The sequence below is a fragment of the Felis catus genome, chromosome D1 (genome assembly GCF_018350175.1).
Source record: "Felis catus isolate Fca126 chromosome D1, F.catus_Fca126_mat1.0, whole genome shotgun sequence".
In the NCBI taxonomy this organism is placed as follows: domain Eukaryota; kingdom Metazoa; phylum Chordata; class Mammalia; order Carnivora; family Felidae; genus Felis; species Felis catus.
In genome coordinates this window covers 6,315,323-6,331,867 of record NC_058377.1, presented here as the reverse complement: position 1 = coordinate 6,331,867, position 16,545 = coordinate 6,315,323, and the positions used below count along the sequence as shown (strand labels likewise).

The 16,545-nt window shown below is 41.9% G+C and overlaps 2 protein-coding genes across 6 annotated transcripts in view; one reads left to right on the top strand and one right to left on the bottom strand.

The window, feature by feature from the left end:
- The window catches only part of ELMOD1 (ELMO domain containing 1), a 39,332-nt gene extending 35,096 nt beyond the window's left edge, over positions 1 to 4,236 (bottom strand). For 2 of the 5 annotated variants that reach the window (XM_045038233.1, XM_045038232.1), the window contains exon 1: positions 4,133 to 4,230. Coding sequence is in view for 1 of the 5 variants with exons in the window: in XM_019811236.2 (XP_019666795.1) it covers positions 4,133 to 4,149 (17 nt within the window). In the remaining 4 variants the exon portion in view is untranslated. Of the gene's footprint in view, positions 1 to 4,132 lie in introns of all 5 variants that reach the window. The other 3 variants (XM_019811236.2, XM_019811234.3, XM_019811235.3) reach the window with 3 other exon arrangements.
- The window catches only part of LOC111556554 (rabphilin-3A-like), an 87,944-nt gene that overhangs the window by 61,001 nt on the left and 10,398 nt on the right, over positions 1 to 16,545 (top strand). The window contains exons 3-5 of the mRNA XM_045039064.1: positions 12,804 to 12,834; positions 13,782 to 13,886; positions 14,062 to 14,128. Coding sequence (XP_044894999.1) covers positions 12,804 to 12,834; positions 13,782 to 13,810 — 60 coding nt within the window. The 3' untranslated portion in view covers positions 13,811 to 13,886; positions 14,062 to 14,128. The remainder of the gene's footprint in view (positions 1 to 12,803; positions 12,835 to 13,781; positions 13,887 to 14,061; positions 14,129 to 16,545) is intronic.

Genomic DNA, 16,545 nt, shown 5'->3' with positions numbered 1-16,545 from the left:
TGCCATCCCTGTCCACAAAGAACTTCCAGTCTGGTAAGGAAAATGACCATAAAAACAAGAACAGTGTGACAGTCCTCTCCAAGAAATCGCCCAGAGTGTTAGAGAGGCAAAGGAGAGAAAGTACCTTCCTCTGAGACTGGATGGGGAAAGCCCACCCCCCCCCCCCCTGCTGACCTGATCATCCTAATAAGGAGGAAAAAACAACGGGGAACATGAGGGCGCCCCCCCCCCCACCCCCCCCCACTTCGGAACAAAAGACAAACATACAAGAGTTAAGGAAGTGAAATTCAAACTGACACTGAGTATCCCTGGCCTCATGCTCTGGATGACGAGCTTCATGAAAGTGAAGTGGCCCAAGGGGTGGCCTTGAAAATCTCACCCACAGGAAACTGCCTAGAACACCTTTCAGGCTAACATATTTCAACAAGGGTGTGGAAACAGTTTGTTGTTGCTGTTTTGTTTTAGCGCAGGGAACAAAATAATTTAAAATATGTGTATGTGTAGGTGCACATGTGTGTGTGCTTGTGTGTGCACGTCATATGCGTGCGTGCATATTTATGTACATATGTATACAGTAACGTGCATGCGTGTCGGCGATCACAGTCCTTCTTACTTGTGACTTCTGTGTCCATGGGCCTAGCACATTCTCCCTAGCAAGTGGTAGGTTCCTTTAGAGCAGAGGCCACCTCGTGTTTCCTGTCATATCCCCCACAATGCCTCACCACAGGCACACATGAGGACTCTGCAGAAACGAGAAACAGCTTTGAGGTCAGGCGGGCCTCGTTCAAATATCTGTGTGCCCCTGGATGAGGTACTTCACCTTGCGAAGCTTTCTTGCCCTGCTCTGTACTATGGGATAGCGATTCGTACTTTATTACAATTGTAATAAAGAGAAAGTAAGAATTAAAAATGTGGTACAGTACTGGAATTATTAGCAGTATGTGCTCACTAAATGAATCCGTGGACGGAGATACTAATCAAGTGTGAATGACTTAAAAAACCAATTTACGGTATTTTTTTGCTAATTGGGAGCCTTTATTTACCTAATGACGACAGCAAAATACTCTTTGTACCCCTCAGTTGCTTTACAGTCAGGACTTGGGTGTAACTTTTATTTCTCAAAAGTTCTCCCAAGAAGGTGGGAGTGTGACAAATACATTCTTTCCCTGTCTTCTGCCCAAGGAAGGAAGAAGGTACACAGTGAAGTCCACAGCCAAGAAAGTGAGACCCTGAGGCTGGGATAGTTGGAAGCAATCATTTATATGGGGTGACTTAAAAGATTCCCTTGGGGCGCCTGGGTGGCTCAGCATCTGACTCTTGATTTCGGCTTAGGTCATGATCCCACAGTTGCTGAGACTGAGCACCACATTGGGCTCTGTGCTGGCAGCATGGAGCCTGCTTGGGATTCTCTCTCTTCCTCTCTTTCTGCCCCTCCTCCCCTCAAAATAAATAAACTTAAAAGATTCCCTTTATTAGAAAATTTCAAAATTAATACTGTTCTGATTACTGTAAAAAACATAATTTCAGTAAGCCATCCCTGTTAATAAAATATGTAAACTAAACCCTAAGCCTCAGTTCTGTCTGGGGCTCAAAAAGTGCCCCCTCTTTTTCTGATCACACATAAACACACTTTCTTCTCCATTTTATCTTTGTATTTTTTTAATGCAGGCCATGGCTAAAAGTCACTGAGTGACCACAGGCTACTTATCCATTACCCTGTATCTACTCTTACTTTAATTTAAAATACACCCTTCAGCTTGCTATACTAATCCTGGAGCATTTATTTCTAATATATAGTATTTTTTTAATCAAATATTTTCTCCACTCTGTATTGCTCTAAGTGGTACACCATTAATAGATCCGATTGCAGCAGTGAGCTAGAAAGGGCGGAGTTGGGTACCATGTAACTTATATGTGGATTAAAATCCATTTTTTCCACAGCTCGGTTTAAGATTAACCTCGCTTCTTCCGGCGCTATAGCTGAAGTGTTTCATTCTAGAACAACTCAGAGGTTGACAGATTAACCACTCTGTGGGCTTTTAAATAATGCTGAATTCTTCTCAGAATCAGTTCCTTATTCTGCATAATGTATTGCTGAGCTCAGGAATAAATGCCTAATTTGTTCAGGCTATGCTTACATAACCTCTTTGGTTCAAGCGAAAAGATTGTCAAAATTGCACCACATCTGTGGGAGGGGACTACAGTGGGGAGAAAAGGCAATCTAAATGACCCGGTAGGGTTTGCAATTCAGGGTTATTACTCCTTGCCCTGTTGCCCTTCCAGATTCCATAAACACCAACGTATAATGAATACACACACATTATAACTTACTAAGAAGCATTAAAAACACAAACGAAGGTCAAAAGCAACGATCAACTAAGGATGGCAGTGATCGAGTTTCCTTTTATGACTTCAAAACCAAAGGTCAGTGAAAATCCTCAAGTTTCTTTCTTGATACGTAATCTGTTACCCTAGCTTCAGTGTCATATAAATAATTGATATCAAGTAATATGTATAAAATATGTGTCCCGTTAAAAGAGAAGAATTTATATCAGAACACCTAAGTGACTGCGACGTGCCAGTTCTGTTATTCTTGGCACTGGCCTGTGTGAAGTTACAGCAGATTCTTACCACGCCACATCTCAATCTCAAACACAAAGTAATTGTAAAATACTCGTCTCTCCTAAACCCAGTGTTGCAGCTATTCAGCTTAAAACTAACAGAAACAAGTGCTACCATTTCTCCCGAAATGGCTGGTTTTGAGGCTGCTCAAGTTTTTCTAAAGTAAGAGCCTGAAGAGGAAATCCTACTAGTACTGTAAGTCTTGCCACAGACGTCATCACTATCATCTCCCCCTTTTCAAAAGGAGCTCCTGACCTCTCAGCTCCGTGTAACCCGAAAGCTTTCTACAACGAAAAGACACCATGTTTACATTCGGGAGGGATTCCTAAATACCAATTTTTCGTGAATGTGTAAACAGGTGGGTTAATTCCCATGGCAACCAAAACCATGTCAGGTCAGTGCTCTGCTGGCCAATGTCCTAGTGCTTTTTCAAGTACTGTCCTTTTGCACAGCTGAGATACACAGGCTGAGGACTATTCTGTACAGTCAGTCGAAACCTAATGCCTGTAAACGGTTTAATAGTGACCTCCTGAGAGCTTTCATACTTCTAAGACCCCACCAAAACAGTGAGTTGCACACAAAGTGATGTAGGTGTTCCAGACACAGTGATGCAACCAAAATCAGTGAGGAAAAGAAAATCGTAAATGGCAGCCACTGAAAGAAACCATTTTCTCAAAGAATTAAACCCACCAGGGGCCAGAAAGTGTAATAGAGGTAGCCCATCTTGGGGAAAAGAAACTCAATCTTCTGGGAAGTGTGTACTGCTTTCTAACTTTGGGGGCCAGAATAACTTTGGAGACTATTTTGTCATATTTTAATAAGACGTAAAATTTCTCTGGGAATTTCATTAGATTGTGAATGGCAGTTAAATACTCGTAAAAATAATTATAATCATAGGTCCAACCAAATGGCTTTCAAAACAAAACAGTATCACCTCACAACGCACCAGCATAAATGTTACTCTATACAGCACAATCTTGAGGGAACCAATGGTTAATGTAGATTTCAGAGGCATCAGGAGTCAGGAGGAACAAAAGCTTAGAATATTTTTTTTTTTAACCAAAAAGGAACATTTGAAAATGCCCGCATGGATGGCCAGCCAACCAAAATTTAAATTAAGGGATATTTAAAATTACTTTTTCTCAGGAAAATAATTCTATACAAATTATATTGACTACTTGGCTACTAATCCCTCAAACGTCATCCTAAATGCTTTAGAGACACATGGCATCCAGGTCGTCCAAAGCACACCTGCCCCAGGCTTTGACGCCTGTGCTGGCTTACAGTCTTGTGTCACGTCCTGCTGCTAAGTGCTCCGTCGTATCGGTTTGCAGACGGGGTAGCCGAGGAACCTGTGACCAAATTATTCTTAGCCAAAATACAATACTGTTTGATGCAATCCTGAGAGACCTGGATATAGGATCCCAAATGGTGAACAGGAATATTATCCTAATTGGGAAGGAAGTTTCTCCATTTTAGAGAGCTCAACCCGGGAACCATAAATACTTACCGCAGGAAGTGCTTCATTGTGCCGGTTTTGATTAGGTGTTATCCACACTGTCCTCAAGGAGCTGCTTCCGAATTTGCCTTTGTCAGCGTAAGTGTCAGCTGTGGGAACAAATTTAATATATTTACTATTAATGGAGCTGGAAATCCCAAACCTGAGATTTCTGCTTACCATAGTAAGCAGACAGAAAGCACCCAGAACGTTATCAACTGAACTGCTCACATAGCAATCCAGTTTGGTGGATGGAGATCATGGCCAAAGACTTTTACTTTGTAATGACATAATTAGCCTTTCATTGTAAGTCCCTTGATGGGGAAATAATTAGTTTCATAAACAATCTCTTCAAAGGTAAGATTTTTCTCTATTTTGGGTATTGTTCCTGTATTTTTAAAATTTATCTTATTTTTACTTTTTTTTAAGTAGGCTCCACGCCCAGTGTGGGACTTGAACTCACAACCCTGAGTTGGGTGCTCTACTGACTGAGCCAGCCAGGTGTCCCTGTTCCTATATTCTGAAGAACAGTATTTGTAAGAAAAATAGAAATGAAGAATCATATTATCCTAATTTTTTTAGAATCATATTATCCATAATTATCCTAATTTCCAGATATTTGGTAATCTTAAATCTGGCAACCTCAGCCTTCCAGAAGTACAACTTGAAAATAATTAGAAGCAACTGGTAATGTCTTTAAGCTAAAAATCAGATGTTAAAGAGCCAAGCCCTCCAAATAAATGAATCCTATGTCCCCGGCCCTGTTCTGCTTTTTTTTTTTTTTTTTTTTTTTTGCACTGTGAACGAAACCGTGAGATTTTCTATTTGTCTAGCCATTTCCAGTTTCCAGTTTCCTTTCACAAAGTCTGCAGAGTATTGGTCTCCTTCCCCCGACAAGGAGGAAGCGCAGTTTCAAGTCGGGACGAGACAGAAAGGTACAGACCAGATAAGAGAGTGGCTGGAAGCCACAGAGAGAAGAGACGAGCGGAGCCCCAGCTGCCCCGGCCAGGCAGGCGAGGAGCTGAGTGTACAAATGGTGGCTGAGGGCGGAGACACAACGACCGGCCAGGACAGTCTGGGAATGTGGGCAGCTCAGACCGAAGAAGAGCCAGGTTTTTCTTTAATACATATGCTTCTGTAGCTGTTCCATGAATGCTTGAAAAAAAAGTGTCTGCGCATCAGCTTAAGATTGTGGTTGCTTCTGGGAGGGCAGGGCAGGGTTTAGGACTGGGGAAAAGGCCACTGGGGGAAAATGACCTTCAACTTCAAGTGTTTTATTTCTTAACATAGATCTGAGGTAAAACAAAGCAGAAAAACATTGGCTTATTTTGGGTGGTGGGAAGATACATTAGTCTTTGTGCTTTTTGTGGTTTCTAAAAATGGATCCAGTTTTTCTGAAAAATTGTTAGTACTTACCCAGAGCCCAGATCATGGGTGTGCATATAGTTTACAATAAAGGGAACCAGGGCTCCTTGGAGAAATGGCTGATTCTAGGGCTGGGGTAAGGAATATTCAAGATGAGCCTGAAATGTCTTGTGCCAGAAAGTAAGGGAGTGCTCAAAAGAAATCGAGGATATATCAAATAAACACAGGAGCCAACTGAAAAGCTCCCAATGGCCAAAGCTGGAACCACTTAAGTAACAAAATACTGGATTATTGCCCAAAGTATAAAATAAATACCCATGATTGCACACTGATATAAATAAATGACTGAATAAATAAGTTGGGGAGAATATATAGATCTCTTGCACCAACGGATTCCAAATAGTTTGTGTAGATACTCTGCCCTCAAGGAGGTGGAGCCTGTCAATCCCTTAAATGTAGGCAGGCCACAGTGACTCCTTGAGTACAAAATGGAAAGTTGGGGGGTAGGGGTGGGAGGGAACCAGTAACTTTGCACTAGAGAAACCTGACAAACACTACCTCAGCTAGGTGAGCAAGGTTAACATCATGGTGACAAGTCATGTTGACAGTATGTACCCTGAATATGATGCAACGAAAATGGCAACGAAAAAGACCTCTGTGGTCTTCCTCCTCCAAACTTACAACCTGGTCTAATCATGCTAGAAACATCAAATTCTTACTGAGGGATACTCCACAAAATATCCAACTAATACTCATCATAACTCCCAAGATCACCAAAAAGAAGGAAAGTCTGAGAGACTGTCATGGCCAAGGGGTGCCGAAGGAGGCATGGCTAAGTGTAATGTGGTATCCTGGATGGAATCTTGAAACAGAAAAAGGACATTAGGTTAAAAACTAAAGAAAGTGGGGGCACCTGGCTGGCTCAGACAGAAAAGCGTGTTATTCTCGATCTCAGGGTTGTGAGGTTGATCCCCATGTTGGGTGTAGAGATTGCTAAAAAGTGAATAAACGTAGGGGCTCCTAGCTGGCCCAGTCAGTTACGCTCTGACTTTGGCTGAGGTCGTGGTCTCATTGGTTTGTGAGTCAGTGGGTTTGAGCCCTGCGTCGGACTCTGCACTGGTGGTGTCAGCCTGCTTGGGATTCTCTCCCTCACCCTCTCTCTCTCTCTCTCTCTCTGCCCCTTCCCCACTTGTACTCCCTCTCTTTCAAAATAAATAAATAACCTAAAAAAAAAAAACCAAGGCATTAAGAAGGCTATGTTCTCTTCTGGAAGCTCTAGGAGAGAATCTGTCCCCTTGCCTTTAAAAAAAAAAAAAAAAAAAAAAAAGAATAAACTTAAAAAAAAAAAAAACTAAGGAAATCTGAATAGCATGGCTTTAGTTAATAATTAGGTATTAATACTGGTTCATTAGTTGTGACAAATGGATCATACTAATGTAAGATGTTAACAATAGGGAATACTGGGTGCCAGTATAAGGGAACTCTGTACTATCCTCATAACTTTTCTATAAATCTAATACTATACTAAAACTTAAACAATATTAGTGCCAACTCCGCTCTAGACACAGAGTTAGGTACTAGGGATATAGGTGAACATGTGGGGCATGGGTTCCATCTTCCAGCCCCAATGGCCTTGAGGGAGGCAGAAGAGAAGACAATATAGAGAAACAAATAGGTACTTAACCACAATATTACAAGCAGAAATAGGTGCTGTGTTCGTGAGTATGAGAGATATCTACCTTAGATGGAGGGGTCAGGGGTTCTCCAGACAACACATGCAAAGTCCCAGAAGCAAGAGAATACACAATGTGTAGATGGGAATGTTCTATATGACCTGGTTGTGCTCGGTGAGAGGGACAGGTAAAAAGGGATGACAAGATACAGAAAGGCAAGAAAGTCTTAAATCATCGAAGGCTTTGTAAGCAATTTTGAAGACATTCAAACCTTATCCCATGAGCAGTGGTGAACTATTGAAAGTTTTCAAACTGAGATGTGACACAATCAGACTTCTAGTTAAAAAAAAAATAGTGTGGGAATAAATTAGATTGTGGTAGAATTATAGATAGGGGCACCATTTAGAGGGTTGTTAACATTAAAGATAATGGTAGGATAAGGCAATGGACAGAGACAGAAATGTGATGATATTTGAGCGATATTTAGGAGGTAAAATCAAGAGGACTTTTGTTAATTTACTGATTAGGGAATATTAGTGAAAGAAAAGGAGTCGTCAAACATTATGCCTATCTCTATGCGTAGAGAGTAGACTCACTAAGAGAAGAATTCTGGAGTTGCAGATCTGAGGGTCTGGGTGTATTTAGGGGTCTTTGGGGCATTTTGAACTTGCAGGGTCAAGTGGTAGTGTGGATATATGTGGATCTGAAAGTCAAGAGAGAAATCCTGGTTGGAGACAAAGATTTGGGCTTCCTCAGCATATAGATGGTAATTAAAACCACAACCCAAAAGGAAATAGTAAATAAATACTATATACAACATCTGTTTCTTATAACAAAATAGTTCTTTGTCATTAAGGTAATATATTAGGATGGTCATACTACTTACTAAAGAAATAAAGAATGAAATACACTTCAGAAAGATTTTGTGAAAATAAAAATATATCCTTAAATGGTTTAATTTCAGTTCTCTAGAAAACTGGTTTATCTAAAAAAAATGTCATAAGGATGTGGGGTAAGTGAAATATTATAATAATTCAGCTTCTTGTTCTCTACATAAGTCTTCCTGAATTTATCCATTTAAAAAAAAAAACCCTTTTGAATTTTTATGTGCTAGCATCATGCTGGGTTAATACAATATAGTTTAATGCTACAAGGGAGATTTACCACATAAGGGAAAATTCACAAATATGGCAGCATGCGCATGCTGGTTAAGAGCACAAGTTTTGGAGACAGAGTTCATCTCTGGGATCTACCATTAACTAAGTGACTTTAGACGATTTGTTTAACCTCTCCAGGGTTTAGTTTTCACCCTCTTAAGTGGGGCAAGAAATTAATAACTACCTTGTATGGTTGTACTAAGGATTGAATGAACCAAAGCATGTAAGGTGCTTAGCACAGTGACAGGTATATAACATGCACTCAATGAGTTGGTACTCATTACTATTAATATTTTACTTATTATTTATCAAATTCTATTAAATACTAATAAATTAAATATTTATTAAATTATCTTCTAAAATAAAAGGTCATTTTGTCAAGTGAAGAATCACTGAAGGGACTTTTTAAATTTTATTTATTTTTTTATATTAAATATAATTATCAAATTGGTTTCCATACAACACCCAGTGCTCATCCCAACAGGTGTCCTCCTCAATGCCCATCACCCACTTTTCCCTCTCCCTCACCTCCCATCAACCCTCAGTTTGTTCTCAGTATTTAAGAGTCTCTTATGGTTTGCCTCCCTCCCTCTCTTTAACTTTTTTCCCCCTTCCCCTCCCCCATGGTCTTCTGTTAAGTTTCTCAGGATCCACGTATGAGTGAGAACGTATGGTATCTGTCTTTCTCTGCCTGACTTATTTCACTTAGCATAATACCTTCCAGTTCCATCCATGTTGCTGCAAATGGCCAGATTTCATTCTTCCTCACTGCCAAGTAGTATTCCATTGTATATATAAAACACATCTTCTTTATCCATTCATCAGTTGATGGACATTTAGGCTCTTTCTATAATTTGGCTACTGTTGAAAGTGGGGCTATAAACATTGGGGTACAAGTGCCCCTATGCATCAGCACTCCTGTATCCCTGGGGTAAATTCCTAGCAGTGCTATTGCTGGGTCATAGGGTAGATCTATTTTTAATTTTTTGAGGAACCTCCACACTGTTTTCCAGAGCGGCTGCACCAATTTGCATTCCCACCAACAGTGCAAGAGGGTTCCCGTTTCTCCACATCCTTCCAGCATCTATAGTCTCCTGATTTGTTCATTTTGGCCACTCTGACTGGCGTGAGGTGGTATCTCAGTGTGGTTTTGATTTGTATTTCCCTGATGAGGAGCGACGTTGAGCATCTTTTCATGTGTCTGTTGGCCATCTGGATGTCTTCTTTAGAGAAGTGTCTATTCACGTTGAAGGGACTGTTTAGATAAATCCTGGCAAGTTGTGACCTGAACTGGGCCACCGACAGTGGTGGTAGAGAGAAGTGCACAGAAGTGGGAAATATTCAGAAGGTAGAATCAACTGGACTTACTGGTTGGATGGGAAACGTGAAGGGATGGAAAAATAACAATTAGTTCCAATTATCTGTCCCCCAAACAGGAAACAAAGACAACGATTAGTTCTAATTAGGTGTCCCCCAAAAAGGAAACACCAGAAATGGCTTTGAGTGGAAAGCTTGTGTAAATGCTGTTTAACTCACTGCTTGCTGTGTATTCATTCAATAACCTCGCTAAATGTTTCATCTAAAAAATTACTGGTTATTTTTTTAAATCCAGCTTTGTTTTAAAGGAGGCACACTTGCCAATGGCCTATGTGCTGCTGTTAACTAGACAATCTGTGCGAATGGTAGGAGCGTGCAACAGATAGTTTGGCGTGCAAAGTATGATACTCTGAGCCACTGCGATTTAAGAAAATGTCTTTTGAGTTGCTTTTCCCTGAGTGGTACTGAGTTAACCGATTCCTTTGTAGCCAAAGCAGCATTTTTTCTGAGCGCTGGACAGGGCCAGAGAGGTCAGGGAGACTTGGAGGCTGCTTCTGATGTGCATAGCGTTCTAACAAAACAGCAGCTCGGAGAGACTTCCCAAGTATTTTACACACATGCCTGTCGACCTTCACTCAATTAATGAAGGCGCTTGTCTTGTTTGTATCCGTCTCACTAATTGAAAAACACTGATATTCACTCTTCTGTTTAATTCAGATTTATTCAGGTATTACTTATGTAACGTTTGCCCTGTTTTGGTCAGATGTGAGCTCCAATGGCACCTGTTTCCCCGAGTGCAAGGACAGTGTGGGGACTGCTCTGTGTGCCGTCTCTTCCCTGAAACTGCCTCTCGAGAGGGGCGTGTAACCAGGTGGACACCAGAATTACCTGCTGTATTTAAATCTCTCCTCCTGTAATGAGGTGATGTGCTTCGTGTTTCTTTCCCCCCTGGACTAGATGCCCCTCTCGGGCCCCAGGGAAGCCCCAAGGCCTGATACAGTGCCTGGCACACTGGAGGCTCAGTATGGATTTGTTGGGATGAACCCTGCACCCTTCTAGAGAAATGCGTGTCTTTAACAGCACTATTCCATAACAGCACTCATAAACGAAAAATGTCCCCACTGGAAGAAAAAGAAAACCCCTTAGATTTTTTTTTAAACCAAAATAAACAATATGACCATAATCCTGGGTCTCCTAATCTTCCGTTTACGTGCAGTGATTCGTCTCCACGAGTGTGAGGACACTGCCCTGACCCGCTCCGCAGGGAGGGATCGGATGACTGTGCCCCGTGCATCAAACACCTCCAGAGATCAGGTGACACTTCAGTGCTGTGTGTGGGCTTAGGTTCCTCTGTACTTTTATTTTCCAGCTGGAAAGAAAGGGACGGCAGGCGTGGTCCGCAGCTTTGAAAACTCGTCGTCTCTTCTGGTATCAAAGAACCTGCTGTGGCCCCTTTGAGCGAAAAACCTCCTAGGGCTCTTTGTAGAGTACCTCGGGGTGACCCTGCCTCTTAGAAACCGACCTCTCTATTGAGTATCACAGGGACTGAATTAGACACTCAACTAGAGGGAACAGAAACACCTTCTTTAAAGTCATAATCCCTACATGAGACAAAAAAAACCCGACATATGTAGCCTTCAAATTCTAACTGACTGAATCCCCTATAACAACCCAAAATGCTTGTGGACTCATATTTATGTGTAAATAAAAGACAATCCACAAAGTAAACAGTGCCTCACTCTCAATAATTTCCCTAATTTGGGGTCATCCTAGTTTTTTTTTTTTTAAATGTTGTATGGAACACATTTAAGAAATAAAATTTAATTTAAAAATGTAAGGTCAGCGTAAAGTCTTGTGGCTGGCTAACATTTACCAAGTGCTTACCGTGCACCAGGCAGTATTCGAGGAGCTTTGTGTGTATCAGCTTACCTCACAGTCACTCTATGCAGTGAATAATAGTGTCTCCATTTTACAGTTGGGAAAGTCGAGGCACACAGAGGTGAAGCAGCTTTCTGTGGTCACACAGCTACTACTTACTGGCAGAGCTGGGATTCCCACCCCCGCAGCGTGGCTCCTGAGACGCTATTAATCACCCCCCTGCGCTGCCTCTGGAAGCCACGGAGGGAAAATTCTGGACTGACTTAAGATTGAAAGAAATGAACAGCACATTCAGTTCCAGCTAAAGTGCAGAGCTGGGGATAATCAAGGCCTGGATGTCCATCTGCACATGAAAACTTAGTGTTCCTCTGGGAGTGAGCTAGGGGACTCTTGAATATAAGGGTCACTCCTACACTAAAAACCACCCTGTTTCCTTTCCTGAGGCAAATACACTGCAGATCTGAAAGTTTCCCAATGAGAACCTTTTATGAGAAGTTACACAACACAGCCCCAAAGGGTGGGTTTTATAGTCTTTCCTGAGACCACATTTCCAAGGACATCTGAATCCTTGGTAGTATAATTCTGAAGTAACTAGCAGTAAAAGTACCCTTCCCCTCAAAGTCAACCTAGTGCTCCCTTGGGGAAAATCCAACGAAATGCAAGCTCGGGCCAGACTGCCATTGCTGTGGTGATTTCACTCTCCCCAAATTATTCTTTGAGTTATTGATCAGTGAGACGCGGTCCTCAAATCAGCATTTTCTCTTGGTTTGCTTTCGGTCTACCTCTGTATGTTTTAGTTTCCACCTTAAAGATGAAAATATTTGTTTACTGTTTGTTTGTTTTTTGCTGCACGTAAAATCTGTGTAATGGTTGGTAAAATATTCCAAACCTACCCAGGAGGTATATACTAACTTGAACGAGTTTTCTTGATGTCCCTGAAAAACAAAATAAGTTCCATTCCCCTTTAGAGTTCCCTAACTGCTTCTTGTTGTTTTCTTTTCACGCTACAACACAACTAAGGAGAAAAAAAATCCATCAAATGGGTCAGTCTCAAAATATGTCATTATAATCAGGAGATGAAGACACATTGCACTACCCTTCCCCCCAACCCAGAGTGGATTTCAAAGACCAAGTTTCTTTTTATCAGTAGTGAAAAAAAAGTCCATTTGGCATTGGAGGGAGGGGGGATATCCCCCACTTGAACCCTGCAGGTGATAAGTTCAAGGTCAGCGGTATGGGAATCATTTGCCACTGACTTAATTTCCTCACTTTGAGCTTTTCTTCTCATTTCAGATGAGAGAAGAAAACAATGGCACATTGGACGGTAAGGTCCAGAAATACTAAGTTTTATAGTTTTCTCCCCTAAAAATACGATTGATCAAAAGCCACTTTGGGTATCAGAAGAAAGCCTAAGGTTAATTTGGTTCAATTCCGTCTATTCTGTGTCCTTATTATATTATGTCACTTTACATATTTTCTAAAAGTAGTTGAGAAAATTTTCCTGATGACAATAATAAACTCCAAGTAAATGATCTTAACCTATGGGGAAATTTCCATTTCCCTCTTGAATGGTCTCAGAGTGTGCTACTTGTGCTCTGCTGAAGTCCAATGAAATCACAGTGGTGACATCCCTCCATCAGTCAAGGAGAGATTTGGGACTCTGGCAGAAAGAGATACGGGCCCCTCTTTTCCACCCTTTCTTCCGCTTTGGCGGAAGACCTGTATGTCTAGGTGGGGAAGGTAAGCGGAGGAGAAGGGTTTGAAGCTTAGGTGGTTTTAAGATATAACCACTTCAGAATTGCTCCCGAACAGGCACGTCTCTGTGGGATCACAGGCAAGGGCAGTGAGGGCTGGGGATAAGGAGTGGCTGCTAAGCCACCTGCCGTGTGTGGGGCTGGGCTCTGGCTGAGCCCACCCACAAAACACAAGGATGTGGAGGTCAGTCTTCTTAAATCTGGTGGGCCAAGTATCAGACCCAAATGAGGTGAATAAATAGGTCTGAATTAGCAAGTTCAGGTAGTGGCTAAGTTTCCATCATGCTTCCTACTTGTCAAGTCCTAAGAAGCACTGTGTCAGTGCGAGGGAGCCCTAGACAGATGAGGGAGTCAGTCTTCAGAGAATAGAACATAGTCACCATGTGGAATAGGAAGGGAGGTGGGGGAGGGGGCGCAAGGATTGGCAGGGGAGGGAAGAGAAAGGAAAGAAAAATTTCTAAGGCTATTTTTGAGCATTTGAAACATGTATAACGTGCAGTTTTTGACTTTATTACAGGTATGCAGATGAGAGAGCAAGCAATATGATAATTCACCACCCTGGAAAAGTGACAAATCTTTCAGATTACATTTCACACATGCTGTCCAGCATGCCACGTTAGAGGTATAACGCTCATGCATAACATTCTCCCTGAGGCCACATTCCAGAACTTTCCTCCTCTATTGCTTAGCTTGAAAAGTGCTCTGCTGACACTCATGAAAATGACAACTAGGAAGGTTTTCTTTCCCCTTCTTCAGGAATAAAACACTCATCCAGGGTTTATTTTCGTGATTTATAGCAATGGAGGCCCCTGCCAGCCACAGGTTCACGGCTGCCTGCAAATATATTGATGATCTGCTTTAAAGGTACAGTGATTTTCTGGCTTTCCCTGTGGTTGCCAGCGTGTCTGCACCGTTTTCATGGAGGGAGCGAAGGGCTGGGAAAGCAGAACTGATAAAACTTGTCTTTCATCTTTAAAAGAATAAGGGCATTTCAAAATCATACCTTCTAGGTATTAATTCATTTTTCCACAAAAATACTTGTGTGGATTTTGTACATTCTCAATTCTTTATTTGAGTTTTAAAAGTTAAATTAAAAAAATTTTTTTTAAGTTTTATTTATCTTGAAAGAGTGAGTGTGAGTCAGGGAGGGGCAGAGAGAGAGGGAGAGAGAGAGAGAGAGAGAGAGAGAGAGAATGCAAGCAGGGGAGGGGCAGAGAGAGATCCCAAGCAGGCTCCACGCTGTCAGCACAGAGCCTGACACGGGGCTCAAACCCATGAACTGTGGGATCATGACCTGAGCTGAAATCAGGAATTGGATGCCCAACATACTGAGCCACCCAGGTGCCCCTAAAAGTCAAATTTCTATAAAATCACAATAAAAGAATGGTAACCTTATGACTACGTAAAAATTAAATGTATATGATTTTGCCAATCTACACTGATACTCTTTATTAAATTTTCTCTTTCATATAATGATAATACAATGAGGACATATGTTAGAAACACTTGACAGGAAAATCCAAGCGAATTAGGGCATTTCCAGGGGCCTGGAGGCAAACAGGTATTGCGCCCCTAAGGCAGTCACTGACCCCAGTCACTTATTAGGTTGGGCTGCAGCAACTATTCATACTGTAAAACAAATTAAAAAAAAAAAGTAGTTTTAAACTTAGAGCTATGACTTAATATGCATGACGATAAACGTTTGCTGAGTACATATTATTTTATTCTTCCCGGTGGTATCTCATCAGTGCCATAAAGGATAAGATGCGCCATTATGTCATGTGTCCTTAAGGAAGGATAAAATGCTGCTAATTTGCTGCAGCCCGATTTCAGTGGCTTAGTGGGGAAAAAAGTCTCAGGATAGGTGAAATATAGTCAGACCGAAGTCACCTGCTTATTTCCAAATTCCAGGCCATGATGTTTCTGCAGAAGATTCCATTGGTTGGTGACAAAGAGCACGAATGGCCTGCGGCAAATCACACCAGAGGATTCTTATTCCCCAACTCAAACGTTTTTATTCAGCTTAAACCAGGCTAAGTAATTCCAAGATCTGTTAGAGGTTGATTACATAGGAGCAACTCGCATCCTTCTTAACCCACCAGAGATGCTTCCAGCTGGTTACTGCATAGGCTCTGGGCTCTGGTTCCCTTCTCCTATCACAGCCCCTCCACGATACACACAGCACACACCGTTCACACACGTGAGCACACCTCATCTACAGCAAGAGTGAAGGAGTGAGTACGGAAATGCTTCATTGAAGGCAGAGCACTGTCTAGTCCAAGCTCCGTTTCCTTGACTTTACCGTAGTTGATATGCTTTCATGTGACGCTGCGGCCTGTTTTTGCCTTCCATGATCACCCCTTCTCCTGGTTCCACCCGTTTCACATTCTTCTGCCTTTTAAGTGTAAGTGTTCCCTAGTATTCCATTCTTGACCCCTTCCTTCCTCTTCACCTCTACAAGGTGACCTTGTCTTTTGGGACCTCAGTCAAATCCAACAAATCACTTGTCCAAGGCCAGACAGCCACAGTTGGTAGGAAAAGACCTCGGCTCTAACTGCTAGTCAACAAACGTGTTCACTTATCATGTTCAGTTCTTTCTAGGCACCAGAGACACAAAATAAACAGGATACAGTCTTTGTCCTCCAGGCGTAGGAAATCTAGCAGATTTCACACATGGAGTCTAGGGCCTTTCTGAAGTCAGTGTAGAAGATCTGAGCTGTCTCAGGGGCACCAGGGCAACTCTGTTGGTTGAGCCTTCGACTCTTGATTCCAGCTCAGGTCACGATCTCATAGCTCATGGGATCGAGCCCCACATCAGGATCTGAACTGATAGCATGGAGCCTGCTTGGGATTCTGTGTCTCCCTCTCTCTCTGCCCCTCTTCCCACTCTTTCTCTCTCTCTGTGTGTCAAAATAAATAAACATAAAAAAAAAAAGAAGCTCTGAGCTGTCTCAAATGAAAATACATTTCAGCCACGTCAGACTAAACTGGACTATCCTCTTAGGCAAGGGTTCCCGACCAGTATGTCATTGTTATGGATTTTTCGTGGATGTGACGCAAAATTCTGATCAATGATATGAAATTCTCCTTTTTAGGGGGGAGTACATGTTATTTATAGTAGTGTGTGTGAGGTGGAATACTTTGCTAAGAAAGTGGTATGAGTAGGTTAAGAGAGCATTAAGATTTACTGTGGGTTAGAGGCTCAGAGGAGCAACAAACAAGAATGGTCGTTATGGAAGTTCACACAGGCAGCATGAGGTCCTTACTAAGTAGGAATTGTC